We start from the raw sequence: 14,396 nt of genomic DNA on the forward strand, positions 1-14,396 counted from the left end.
GCCATGCCTGAGGACCCAACATCATTTGATGTTGAGGAGTTTTGGGGGAAAATGTCCTCAACAAAGAACAAGGTAAGAAATATTTTGCACACAACATGACTTGCTCATTATTAATTACGATCAAAGGAAAACATTTGAGTAATAGAGGCCCTTGGTTCCTTTTTTCAAAGGTGACTGGCTTGAACCAATTTGGAAGGCTGTCAAAGATTGCGACCTTGGTTTTAGTTCTGCCGCATTCAAATGCCAATGCTGAGAGGGTGTTTTCAATGGTCGGGCTAAGCAAAGCAGCGACACGCAACAGCTTGGCTTTAGACGGGACATTGTCCTCCATTATGACCCTCAAAATGGCTGGGCTAGAGCCAAACTGTTTTAAATGTGAGCCTACTAAAAGAGTCCAAAAAGGCAACCAACACGTACAATAGAAAACATCAGTCATAATCTCTCTCTATCTATTCTCTCTTTCACTCACTCACACACACACACCAGTGTTATATACCTACATCAAAAGTGAGAGGAAAATAGAGTTAACTGTTATTTTTGTTGTGAAGACGCACAGAAAATTTGAATAAATACTTTGTATTTGGTCAAATTGTGCCATGTGTCAAGTCTTTTGTTCCACAAGTTTGATAAATTAATAATAACAAAACTAATAATAATATTATTAATGAAACACCCCCATTCCCACAGCCCATCCAACCCGCGCCCCCTCTGACCCCCTTATGGGGGCCGGGCAAGGGGCGGGGTGTCACTCTTGCCTGTCTTCAAAACTTGAGAGCCCTGTGTTCCATGCAAAATTCCTTCAGTTGCAAGATGTTTCAGGGTTTTCTTGCATGTTCTGCCCTTTTCAAATCTCCTCACAAGATTTCAATGGGATGCAAATCTGGGCTTTGACTAGGCCATTACATAACCCTCCATGTCTTCTTTTTGAGCCGTTCCTTGGTGGATTTGCTAGTGTGCTGAGGAGCGTTACCTTGTTGAAAGGTCTACCTCTGGTTCAACTTCAACTTTTGGACAGATGGCCTCACATTATCTTCAAGCATTCTTTGATGGGATTCAGAATTCAAAGTTAAATCCATGAATGCACACTTCCCAGTCCCTGAAGCAGTGAAGAAACACCAAACCATAAAATTTCCACCACGATGCTTCACAGATGGCATGAGGTTTTTTGCTAAAAAGCTGTCTTTGGTCTGTGTCACATGTGCACTCTTACTATGGCCAAACATCTCTACTATTGATTAATCTGTCCAGAGCATGTGAGACCAAAAGGCCTTGTCTTTTGCTCTATGTTCGTTGGCAAACTATAGTCTTCTTTTAATATTCCTTTTGGATAGCAAAAGCTTTTTCCTGGCATGCCTCCCATGCAGGTCAAATTTGTCCAATCTCTTTCTGATTGTAGATGTATGCACTTTCACACAAACACGTGCATGAGTTACCTTGAGATCCAGTGATGAAATTTTGGGATTCCTAGAGACTTTGTTGAGTATCAAGTGGTCTGCATTTGCTGAGGCAGCCAGTCCTGGACAAATTGGCAGTTGTTTGAAATCAACACAATTTGTAGATGATTTTCTTTTATTGAATTGCAACAGTACAATACAATGGACAGCCCAGGCAGCGATGCTGATTTCGGGTACCATAAACATACATCAGGTCAACATTAATTTAAAGGTGCAGTACGAGATTTTGGAATAACAGTTCCCGCAAGCCATATTTTGAAAAGAAACACGCCCGCCCTCGCCATGCTCCCACCCCCCGTGTCTCCACCCCTCCTCCCCTTATAAAGCCTGAGAAAATCAGCCTTTATAATGGGTGTCTATTGCGTTACACACCAGTGGAGCTCGTTAAGTTAGAGTGTAGAGAGCTTGGAAAAATAGCTCAAACTTTCTCATTTAAACTGTTTTCAGCCCCAATTTTCACTCCACACACATAATTTTCTCAAAAGTAGTAGCCACACTTGTCCTGATTCACACAATGTGTCTACCTACACGATAGGACTTGCAGTTTTTGAATGAGAAGCCTGAAAGTGAAGAGAGCACAGCTGCGCAGCCCCATAGACTGCCATTATAAACTTGGCAGAAAAGTCACTCATTTTTAACTCGCTCTAGTGACATCATTATTTACACTACAGACAAAAAAATACATCAGTGTGTTCAGGAGAGCCTTGTGGCACTCATTGTGAAAGAATTTTGTGAATATCTCCTTCCGTTTTTGTGTAAATCCCTGTTGTTTGGAGGGAGTGCACTGAGAAAATCCTGCGCTTTATCTGAGGGGCTGCTCTCTCTCTCTCTCACACACACACACACACAGAAGGGCCGGGCTGCTCGCGGGCTTCAGTCTGATTGACGTGTCAGTATCCAATCATTTTGAGGTGGTTACCTCGATAGGATTTGATGGCGTTTTTCCTTTATTTTACATTGTAGACTGGATTAAAATATTTCGTTTTTGGGTCAAACCTTCTATTGTACTGCTTGCAACATGGGTGTGAGGAGCTTTTCAAGCAATATGGTAAAAAATACTCCTGAAAAAAATCTCGTACTCCACCTTTAACTTGTACTTTAAGAAGAACTTGCTTACACTCAGAGTTCCAATTTCAAAGTAATGCAATAATACATTTAAAAAAAAACAAATCAAAAAACACATATCAAACATACTTATGGAACCAAACTTCACAATAGATAACATAGAAAGACATAGATATCATAACCCAATATTCACAAAAAGTAACATAGACTTAATACAATTTTAGAGCTTTGGGAGGTCAGAGGTCATAATTAATCTGAGCTCAGAACTTTGAATAACAGGTGTTCAAATTAGAAGTTGGTTTGAGACAAAGAGAGGTCTGGGGTGGTTTAACTGGAAGAAACATCAAATCGTTTTGTAGAGGAAATGTAAGTTTCAAGTGCCTGAAATACTTGTTTGTTTGTACAGTTATCACAGTTAGATGATTTTCCTTACAGTGGAATTATTAATTTCTCACAGAGATATTTTTTCAATCCCTTGCCAGATTCATATGTACTCACAACCCTTTTCTGAGGTCCTTAGAGAGCTTTTTAGATCTTGGCATGATGAAACCACACACTTCAAAAGTAAAGAGAATACCAGACCCAAGATGGCAAGCTTAAATAAGACAGGTTCCACCTGCACGTCCAGCTGCAGGAGGTTCTAATCAACGGCACCTAATCTGCAACACCTGGTTCTAATTTTATGGACTTGAAAGTGTGATAAATGTAAGGGTGTACTTCCTTTTTTCCAGGGTGCCCTTACTTTTTTGATTTATATATTTTTTAATTTAAATTATGAAAATTACTACAAAATGTAAATTTTGTGTGTCGTTTATTGGAGTATATTATGTTTATTGCCGTGCATTCTATCAAAGAGGGTGAAATATTTGCTTGTTTAATGTGTTTAGAAAAGTCAATAATTTCACAGTTTCCATGGAATGTAATAATTTTTTTCACATGGCTGTATAGAATGTTATATTGTGCAGTTTGGAGGTTTTTATTTTGCCCCAGAAGAAATTGTGTCCAAGAAATGGTTAACAGAGGAACGTTCATGAACTCCGTCTTTGTGCTCCTCCTTCTCCTCCTCCCTCTCTCTCTCATACACAGACAACCAGGAAATGACTTCGCATTTCAGAGTGACCAAACTCAGAGACTCTCTCTCTCTCACTTGCAGTGTGTGAGTTCAGGAAAATGGCTGAAGCCAGTATTTCAGTCAATCAGGACCAGTTCATCTGTTCAATTTGTCTGGATCTACTGAAGGATCCAGTGGCGATCCCCTGTGGTCACAGTTTCTGTAAGGTGTGTATTAATGACTATTGGGATCAGGATGATAGCGGAGTTTATCGCTGTCCTCAGTGCAGAGACACTTTCAATCCAAGGCCTGTCCTACGCAGAAACAATATGCTGGCTGAAGTGGTGGAGAAACTGAAGAACACTGAAGTGCAAGCTGCTTCTCCTGCTTACTGTTACGCTGGACCTGGAGATGTGGAGTGTGACTTCTGCACCGGGCAAAAACACAAAGCCATCAAGTCCTGTCTGATGTGTCTGGCCTCCTTTTGTGAAACTCATCTGAAACCTCACTATGAAGTTCCTGGATTGAAAAAGCACAAGTTAGTCGAAGTTTCTGGAAATATACAAGAGAAGATCTGCTCTCAGCATGATAAAGTGCTGGAGATCTACTGTCGTACTGACCAAAGCTTCATCTGTTATCTGTGTACAATGAATGAACACAGAGGTCATGACACAATCAGAGCTGCAGCGGAAAGAACTGAAAAACAGGTGAGAAAGTTTTAGAGACATTTTTAGAACCAATTCATCCTAATTTTACTTGTGTCTACAATCAGCTGTTTAACCTGGTTACAAATTAATCAAACGTTTAAAAATTTTACATTTGTGTGTTCATCAGAAACATTTGTAAATGTACTAAAATATTATTAAAGTGTAATATAACATCATGAAGAGAATGTTAAATGTATTTTTGCTCACTCTTAATCATAATCTCATCGAGAGAGAGAGGGCAAATCTTGGGTGTGGCACCATCATCCAGACTTTTACAGCTTAAGCATGTGCACACAAGTCACAACTATTAAACACACACACAGTACACACTCGCTTTACAGAACAGCTCGAGACACTGCTGTGTAAAACGTAATAAACTTATTAAAAGTTAAACCTCTGCAGTGATGCAGCAAAAAACATTCACCTTCCAGTCAGGAGATGAGGAGTTAAATCCAGTCGATGCTCTACCAGCATAAATGGGCCAGATCTCTCCTCTGTCAATTACAACAACATTAGCCGTGTGGGTGTGAGCTCATGTATATAGAAGGAGCAGATGCAGGAAGAAGTGGAGAAAAAAAACCCCAGACATCTAAACAACTAAATGTTCACAGAGTGAGTTAAAGGAGGAGCAGATGAAATCCCAGCAGAGAATCCAGGAGAAGCAGAAGAAGGTGCAGGAGCTGAAACAGGCTGTGAACACTATAAAGGTGAGCAGTGAGCAGAGACAGAGCTGCTCCTAGAAACACACACAACATGGACAACGAGTCATTTACAGTCCCAGTAAGAGAGGGAATGATAGATGAGCTTTAAATCTTGTGTGTGTGTGTGTGTGTGTGTGTGTGTGTCCTAACAGTTCAGTGCACAGGCAGCAGTGGAGGACAGTGAGATGATCTTTACTGAGCTGATCAGCTCCATGGAGAAAAAGCGCTCGGAGGTGACGGAGCTGATCAGAGATCAGGAGAAGGCTGAACTGAGTCGAGCTGAACGACTCCTGGAGCAACTGGAGCAGGAGATTGCTGATCTTCAGAGGAGAGTCACTGAGCTGGAGCAGCTTTCACACACACACGATCACATCCATTTCCTCCAGGTAACTAACACACACACACACACACACACACACACACACACACACACACACACACACACACACCTGTCTGTATAATCCCATGAATATTTCTCCACCTTTCTCCTTCTCCATGATGTTTGTTTCTTTCTCTCTGTAGAGTTTCCAGTCTCTCTGTGTCTCTTCTGGACGTGAGGACTCACCCAGCATCACTGTCAATCAACATCTCTTATTTGATGGAGTGAGGAAATCTCTCTCTGATCTGAAAAAGAGACTCGAGGAATTCTGCCAGGAGGAATTCATCAAAATCCCTGAACATGGTGAGAGAAATCGTCCTGCTGGGAAATCTTTACTTTCTCTGCAGCACAGTAAAGAGAGACTACGAAAAGGAGTACGCTCTCAAACAGATCAAGGGCTCTGGGATCTCCCTGTCCACTTGCAGAGAGATCGCGGTGAGTCAAACACCTCAACTTAAACATCACAAGCACGCTTATCTAACCAGGAAAAGGTCTACATTTCCTTCCAAATCAATTTTCCTCGAAGACAGGCTTATTAAATAGAAATGAACTCCATTCCATTATCAGGAGGAATTAATCAGAATCCCTGAACATGGTGAGAGAAATTGTCCTGCTGGGAAATCTTTACTTTCTCTGCAGCACAGTAAAGAGAGACATCAGATTTCCCCAAAACACACAGAAATGATTTCAGATGATGACGTGAACTTCCTGTTATTGCTGCTCTCTACTGGAAAGATGATTTTACACTTTTTATTCAGGTCTTAATGGTGTCAAAGCTTCTGATTTCTTTTCAGTGATTGTACTATTAATAAAGTATAGAGGACACACACACATTTATTCACACATTCCTCCAAAGAGAGAGAGACAGAGAGAGAGAGAGACAGAGTTCATAACATTTATTCAGTCATAACATTTATTCTGTAGTCACTGGTTACCAAAGCAGCTCTCTGCTCGTGCTCATGTTATTTTCATCTCATTATCTGTAGCCGCTTTATCCTATTCTACAGGGTCGCAGGCAAGCTGGAGCCTATCCCAGCTGACTACGGGCGAAAGGCGGGGTACACCCTGGACAAGTCGCCAGGTCATCGCAGGGCTGACACATAGACACAGACAACCATTCACACTCACATTCACACCTACGGTCAATTTAGAGTCACCAGTTAACCTAACCTGCATGTCTTTGGACTGTGGGGGAAACCGGAGCACCCGGAGGAAACCCACGCTCATGTTATTAATAAAGTTTATTTCTCCGTCTTTCAAAAATTTCATTTAAATCTCACACCTAGAGAATGTGTTTTCTAAAATAAAACGCTGATTAAACATCAGACACAAATTGTATTGCTTTCAACTGTTTCCGTCTTTTACAGAACCGGATTTTTCATCTCCATTATGTTTCTGTGTCTCCACAGCTGCAGCAGTTCAGATGATTTTACCCTCAGAACCAAGGAACAGAGAAGATTTTCTGCACTGTACGTGTAAAACACACACACACACACACACACACACACACACACACACACACACACACACACACACAGTGTCTCACTCTCCACAAAAATCTATGCTGTGATTAATATCTAACATGTTCACATTTCTCATGTGTTTAGATTTCTGTGATCTGACTCTGGATCCCAACACAGTAAATTATCACCTCATTCTGTCTGAGAAGAACAGAGTGGTGACGTACAGTGAGAGAAATCAGCCGTACTCTGATCATCCAGAGAGATTTGACTCCTACTGTCAGGTGTTGTGTAAGGAGAGAGTGTGTGGACGCTGTTACTGGGAGGTGGAGTGGCGCAGTAAGAATTATGTGTTAATATCAGTCTCATATAAAGACATCAGAAAGAAAGGATGGAGTAAAGAGTGTTGGTTTGGATTCAACAATCAGTCCTGGAGTCTGCAGTGTTCTTCTTCGTCTCTCTTTTTCTATCACAACAGCATTAAGACTGATCTCAGAGTTCCATCCCCCTCCAGAATCGGAGTGTATGTGGATCACAGTGCAGGAACTCTGTCCTTCTACAGCGTCTCTGACACGATGAAGCTCCTCCACAGAGTCCACACCACATTCACTCAGCCTCTATATGCTGGATTCAGGCTGGTTTCTTCTAAATCAACTATGAAATTGTGTGATCCAAAATAAAATAATGTGATGTTTTTAAAATTAAAATGAACAGCTTTACTTTTATCTGTTTCAATTAATTCTAATAAAGATGTCATCTGAGTCATTTCATTTAGATTTCCTAATATTTATTTATAATATTAGATTTTCATTCCTTTGTCTTTGACGAGATTTTTTTTGTTCAAGGTATTTTTATTAATTTTTAGGCTATACAAAATACAATTTTAAATACAGTTTAATGTAGTCCAACAGACTCCAACACACAACCCTACTCCTTTGCACCATCCCAAATGTAAAAACATTACACATCATATTAAGTATGATAAACAATTTATAGAAGGACACAGAAAGAACCACAAATGAGTTCAGAAAAAGGAAAAAATAATTAAGAAAAAGAGGGGGTAGGGAGGGAGGGTTACATCTATACATTTAATATGTTTGAAGCATCCATCTTTTCTACCTGTCACCAGATGGTGTAAAATTTAAGAGCACAGCCACTTGTAGCATAACGAATTTTCTCTAGGGTCAGATGATCCATAAGATCTCTAATCCATATACAGAAAGTTAGAGGGGATCTTTCTTTCCATTTGAGCAGTACAAGTCTCCTGGCCAGGAGTGTAGCAAAAGCTATTATATGCTTGGCACATTTGTTGAGACAGAGATCCCGTGGTATTGTGCCAAATATTGCTATTATGGCATGGGGCTCTATGAATGTTCTTAGTATGTCGGAAAAAAAATTGAAATATAGCTTGCCAAAAGTCTGTTAATTTTGGGCAGAACCACAACATATGTTATAAAGTGGCTGGTGTTGTTCCACACTGATCACAGTTAGGGTTGAAATTTGGTGCAAATTTGGCCAATCTTGCTTTAGACCAATGCAATCCATGTACAATGTTGAATTGCATTACTTTATGTTTTAAACAAACTGAGGATGAGTATATCTTATCTAATGTTGACTGCCATATGTCTTCAGAAAGTTCTGTATCTAATTCTTCCTCCCACTGTCTTTATAAATGTGTCAGGGATTCAAAATTGTAAGACTTGAGTAAGGTATAGATTTTTCCAATACTCTTTTTAGAGTTGGAACTGAGCTCTAAAACCAATTCAAGGAGAGCACTGGATGGTAATGATGGAAAATTAGCTAAATTTGATGATACAAAGCTGCGAAGGTGCAAGTATTTGAAAAAATGAGCGTTAGGGATTTTGAATTTAGATCTCAGCTACTCAAATGATGCAAAACTATCATCAAACATATAAGTCCTTTAATATGACCATACTGTTCTTGATCCAAGCACTGAAAGATCCATCTGTAATAGAGGGTTTAAACATATTGTTTCTTGCTATAGGGGCATTAATTTAGTAACTGTTGAGTGAAAATGCTCGTCTAAACTGTGCCCATATCTTCAAAGAATGCTTCACTACTGGGTTCATAGAGTGCCTGAGTGTAGGTTCAGACGGTGGGAGCTTGGAGCACAGTAAAGCGTGTAGGAAGGCAGGTCAACATGACAAGTTCTCTAACTGTAACCATTTTGGGTCACTCTCATGTGATAGATTAAGCTAAGGCCAAACAAAATAATATATGTATTTCCTGTTTCCTGGGTTTTCAAAATAGGGTAGGTAGGTAGGGAAAAAAAATTTGTTTATCCCAAAAGTTTACGACAAATTTTCTAGGGTAGGTAGGAAAAAGTGAGAAGTTTCCTTTGAAAACTTTTTTTTGCAAAATACTCATTCAAAACTAAATCTAGTCATCAGATATTGTTGATGATATAAGGATGCACTTGTATATAAATTGTTCTAATAATGATGGCATACTTTCATTTTCCAGGTAAAATGGGAATATTTTGGTGGATGATCTATTTGGTGGTGGCCAGAGTGGTGGTGGTGGTCCAGTACCTAGATCTATCCTTTCAGTTCTGAACATTTCCAAAATATATTTTTATATACTAGTGGGGACTTTCATACTTAAAACTGATGTCTTGTGTGTTTATCAAAATTGGGTGCATGCCTAACATCTCGGCCTTAATGACATTATATTTGCTTCATGTTTTTTCTTATTGTCTATGAATGCAATGTTTACTTATGTTGTTCTAATGAATACAGCTGCTCCGTGCCATTTTCTTTTCAAATAAAGAAACTAAATTTCCTATATTTAAGTTTCCTATTCTGTTTGTAAATTGTGTTGCAAAATAAATGCAAATGCTTTCATTTTTCAGCCCTGTTAGTCCATGGTTCATACTATTTGCTCTAAGGTTTAAATCAGGAGGAAATCAAGGAATGTATCATTTCACTGACACAAACTCCTCCAATTTCAGATTTATTATCAATTCAGATATCTTAAGTTGAGTATAGAATAGCATTGGAAGTGTTGAATACCTGATTTATACCCTGAGCAAAGAGTTCCTTGTGATGTATGCATTATTTCAATCACTATCTAGCCATATCCACACTAAATTATTTTCCCCGCATGTACCCAAAACCACCAACACAATGTCCATCAATATCATCAACTTGGCTACATGCATGTTTAGTGGTGTTGGAAATAATAGAATGGGGCTTTTCTAGTGAATCTTCTCCGCATAGCCATTGCCGGACTAATTAGGTTGAATCAGGACTGACTGGCACCCATTTATGAGAGATGAATTATACCAAGGTAGGAACAGTGGACTTGAACCCGGACCTCATTGCATGTCATGTGAGTGCCATCTACATATTCTCAGAGTTGGGAAATTACAGAATGAACAACTGTATTTTGGGATTATTCAAGTACAAATTCCAGAAAGGTCAACTGTTTATTCTCACAATAACAGGTTGAACAGTATGAATAGTATATTTTTTGTGACCTACTCCACCAAAAATTTATTATGCAAGGTATACATTTGTTACTAATTTCAGTGTCATAATAAGTTTTGACATTTTTATGACAGCTCCTTCAAATTTACACATGGAACTTCAGAACATGGTAGATGGTAATTATCTATCGGGTCATTTGTTACTCCTATACAAGTTTGAAGAAAATCAGTCAACATGTAACAGTTTTTCTCATTGACCAGTACCTTGAATTTCAGACTACCTCTAAATATCAGGAAACAACTAAAACGTTATCAACTAGACTACAAATCAACAAATATATTCAGAACATATTGTAGCACCACAATATATCTTTTCATCACACCAAGTCATTTACTTGATTTTTTACCATATGGTCTTTGTACAACTGTTGATCTTCCAGCCAAATCACAATCATTACAAATTGGCAGAACCGTTTTATACTTTTTTTTTAAGTTCTACATTGACTTGTGACTCCTCAATTCCACACAGGCAACACAAATCGATCCTACCCACATTTGCTGATTAATAAGGTATTTCTATAGGTGTTGAACAGCTTAGATTAGCTCTCGTATAAGCCTTTCTTAGTGAGTAATGTCCAGGAGGGAGAATGGGAGAGCCACATGTATAGTCTACATCACTTAGAGCTACAACAAGATCTACTTTCTGTCTCTCTGACAGTGCTTTTGCAGAGAATATGATCCTCGGTTTTCGACATTCAACACAATTGACTGCCATCCTGGCCACTTGTGCTGTGACTTTCCATTCTATGGTCTCCAAAGTGAAAGATGTTCCAGGAAGAGGCACAGGATTGACTGGTCCAGGCTCGTGGTTATCTTTTCCAGCATCACTTTCAACGAGAATTAAGAAAAAAAAAAAATTATATCAGCATTAGCTATTAGAAGTTTTCCACTTTGCATAATACTTTAGCACCTCAGAGCATGTCATTTGCAAAGATCATGTGAACATAGAGCCTGATTGATGCCAACCATATGCATAGACTTGACTTGATGAGTGGATGAAAAATGAACAACTGATGGATAAATCACTATGTGCAATAAAGAGTGAACATGCATGATCCACGAAAGTTTTACTATGTATGAAAATCGAATATACCTTGTACGGGGGCAACTGATAGAGCATCATCAAGCGATTCTGGATCTCATGGGGCACCTGCATCGACTGGTGGATCAAGTGAGGCACCTTCAGCCAGAGCTGCTGGCATATCTCTCAAGGCTTGTGTATCTTGATCTTCAGGCGCTGGAGCATTATCTCCTGAAAATGAAGGTGTGAACATTTTCCATGGATTTAATATATACCAGGATGAATATTTCAAAATGAATATATATAACCAATAGTGTTTGTGTGATTGCTTGAGATGAGTGTTTTACTTTGCGCTTGTCTGACAATGTCTACAATTATTTAGTGAGAAACTTAGAAATGGCCAAAGCATACTATTGATAAAAGGTTGGGTGTCAAGTATGCACAGGTGGCTAGAGTAAATAATCCACCACAACCAAAATATAAACCACTGGTATATATGCAAAATCACAAACACATTGACATCATACCTTCATGAATGAGATGAGGCTCTGCACCCATCACACCTGCTCCTGGATTGGGGAAGCTTACCACATTCGACCGTGGTGGGCGAGGCTGCTGGGAAGGCAGGTCCTTCTCCATTGTTTCCTGGTTCTTTATTTCTTCATAGGTGTGAAAGTGGGTCTCATCCTTCAGCTCGGGGTCGGGGAGCCATATCAGCTGTTCACGATTTAATTTTGGAGGCAGACAACAAGATTCATCTCTGCATTTTCGTAACTGGAAACTGTAGGTCCTTTCATGGGCATGTCTGCCTAGCCAATCATTGTACAAACGATTTTTCTTGGTGTGGAGCTTCTGTAATTTGTTAAGGTCAAGATCGGGGAAAGTTCCTGCAGATGCCTCTGAACGTTGAGAATTTCGTCATCAACAACAGGTGGGTAGGTCTTGACTGGTTCCCCCTTGAGAGCTAGTCGCTCGAATCTGGACTCTATTAATGTCTGAACAGGCTGAATAGACTCTCACCACTTATCTTTCAGTTCCTGCTTGTCCCTCAAGGAACTCATGGAGTTGATGCCCTTCAATTTCTTCTCATCATCACTCAACTGTGATTGCTCTAGTGCACAGTTCTGCAGGCCCAAATTGAGAAGAGACATGATTCGCTCTGCTGGGTTGTTCCATGACTACCCAGGGGCACAGTGACCAAGAATCAGCATGTCCAGGTTCAACTCTCTGAATAAACATATGCAGGTGCATTTGACACTTGAGGGTATTACGCTGATCAGTTCCCCCATCAGTGAACTTGATAACAATCGGAATATCTGGTGGGATCAGCTTCAGCTGGAATGCCAGATGTCTGAATGGGGAAGATGCTTGGAATACGGAGTCATTCAGCGAGACATGGACACTCCCTCTAACAAATGATTCATTTGGACTTCCAGGTATGCTGCATCTGAGGACTACTGATGGAGTCAGTGAACCTTTGTTCATGTCATGATCAGCAGCAACAAGGGTTGTGTTTACCGGCGCGAGTGTCTTCTTTCCCCTGACACCAGTGCTCACTGGATTCCCTGGCTCTCCGAAAGGCACTTTGGCTTTATCGTCCACAAAGAGCAGACATACGTGTTGTTTGAGTTCCACAGCCTTCTCATTCATATACTTGAATAACGCATTACAAAAAATGCGAGTCAGGGTGGCTGGTTCAGAGCTGCCTCCTCTGTATCTTATACTGAACTTCAAGCTTTGAAGTGAAACTCAAGGCACGTAATGTATAAGGATTTTTTGGTGCGAACTGCATCCTTACCAGGCTTTCTGAGGGGATTGGAGTCCCTGGTGGACAGCCTTCTGCTGTTGTTCTGACCAGCTCACCAAGGCTAATCTAGGAGGAAAGATGAGCCAGGTTGTGCCTTCTTTCATCAGCTGCAGTGACTTCTTCTACTTTTGCTGCTAGTTTGGTGAAGAACAATTCAAAATTGTCACCAGGCCTTCCGGGATTGATGTGGCGTAGATCTGCTATCAACTCTGTGTTCCACAGAAAGATGAGACGAAGTCGTTCCTGTACAACAGGATGAAAGCTAATGAAAGCGCCTTATATATGAAATCTGCTATCCCGGGTTTAATTACTGCCACATTTTTCAATCTCTGTCTGAACATTTCTTTCAGATTAGGCAGAACCTGCTGCAGCATTCTAGCCCCATCAACCAACAGTATATCTGTTGTTCTACGATCAGGTACTCTGTAGATTACCGTGGTTGTGGTGATTCCACCCCTGGGACAAAAGCAGATCATATCCACTGGTACACTTATCTGGAGATCATGGATGTACCGAAAGCGAGAAATATTATTCGGGAATGGATTCTCCAGATGTTTTGCTTCATCAAATACGACTGGTTTGTACAAACCAGTTGACTTAACACAATCGTCAAGGATCTTATACCTTTGATGGACACCGAAGGGCATTCTGGTTCTGTGCTCCACTGTGGCATCTTGAGAGATGCTATGTACCGGTCTGTCCTTTTGTTGGTTTTCCATGGTTACTTGTTTCTGAATATCTAAATATCTACTGTATGCAAGTAAACAGTCAGCCAGGGCTTGAATTTCCTTAGCTTCATTGTTCCAACTCGAAGAACTTTTGACAGTTGGCTTTAGCAAAAGGCTGTATAGTGCCTGCCCATGACTTTCCAACCCATTCACTCTTATGCCGCTTTTCCACTACAAACGCGGCTGAGTCGGGCTGAGCTGTGCCGTGCTGAGTCGGGCTGAGCGGGGCTGTTGGAGTTGCATTTCGACTACAACCGCACTGAACCGTGCTGGCTGGAAGTGGGTGGACACATTGGGTGGAGTTAGCGAAAGTGGGTGGACGTCACGTGATGTCGTTAGGCGGCGCAAACAGTGACATCAGTGAGCTTTTAAGTGGTAGTCTCACGACCCGAATAGTAAACAATAAACATGGAGGACATGGAGTTGTTAGTGTTGCTGGTCTTGGTGCTGTGGCTTGTTGTCACCGACAACGCGGACAGATACTGGCAAGAGCGTATAGATGAGGCGAGGCGCAT

The 14,396-nt window shown here is 40.5% G+C and overlaps 1 protein-coding gene across 1 annotated transcript; it reads left to right on the forward strand.

The window, feature by feature from the left end:
- The first annotated feature begins 3,617 nt into the window (after positions 1-3,617).
- LOC132881417 (E3 ubiquitin/ISG15 ligase TRIM25-like) lies at positions 3,618-7,587 on the forward strand. Its single transcript, XM_060913871.1, has 6 exons — positions 3,618-4,277; positions 4,889-4,984; positions 5,131-5,364; positions 5,501-5,792; positions 6,767-6,826; positions 6,965-7,587. Exons 1-6 carry the CDS (start codon positions 3,690-3,692, stop codon positions 7,495-7,497), a joined length of 1,803 nt encoding a protein of 600 aa, XP_060769854.1. The 5' UTR covers positions 3,618-3,689; the 3' UTR covers positions 7,498-7,587.
- Positions 7,588-14,396: the final 6,809 nt, after the last annotated feature.

Source organism: Neoarius graeffei, chromosome 2 (genome assembly GCF_027579695.1).
Source record: "Neoarius graeffei isolate fNeoGra1 chromosome 2, fNeoGra1.pri, whole genome shotgun sequence".
Classification (NCBI taxonomy): Eukaryota; Metazoa; Chordata; class Actinopteri; order Siluriformes; family Ariidae; genus Neoarius; species Neoarius graeffei.

What these genes read in the sequence shown, in the direction of transcription:
- LOC132881417 (XM_060913871.1), top strand. Translation starts at nt 3,690, where the DNA reads ATGGCTGAAGCCAGTATTTCAGTCAATCAGGACCAGTTCATCTGTTCA. An exon ending in CGGAAAGAACTGAAAAACAG is followed by an intron (nt 4,278 to 4,888) that starts GTGAGAAAGTTT and finishes AAATGTTCACAG; the next exon opens with AGTGAGTTAAAGGAGGAGCA. An exon ending in AGGCTGTGAACACTATAAAG is followed by an intron (nt 4,985 to 5,130) that starts GTGAGCAGTGAG and finishes GTGTCCTAACAG; the next exon opens with TTCAGTGCACAGGCAGCAGT.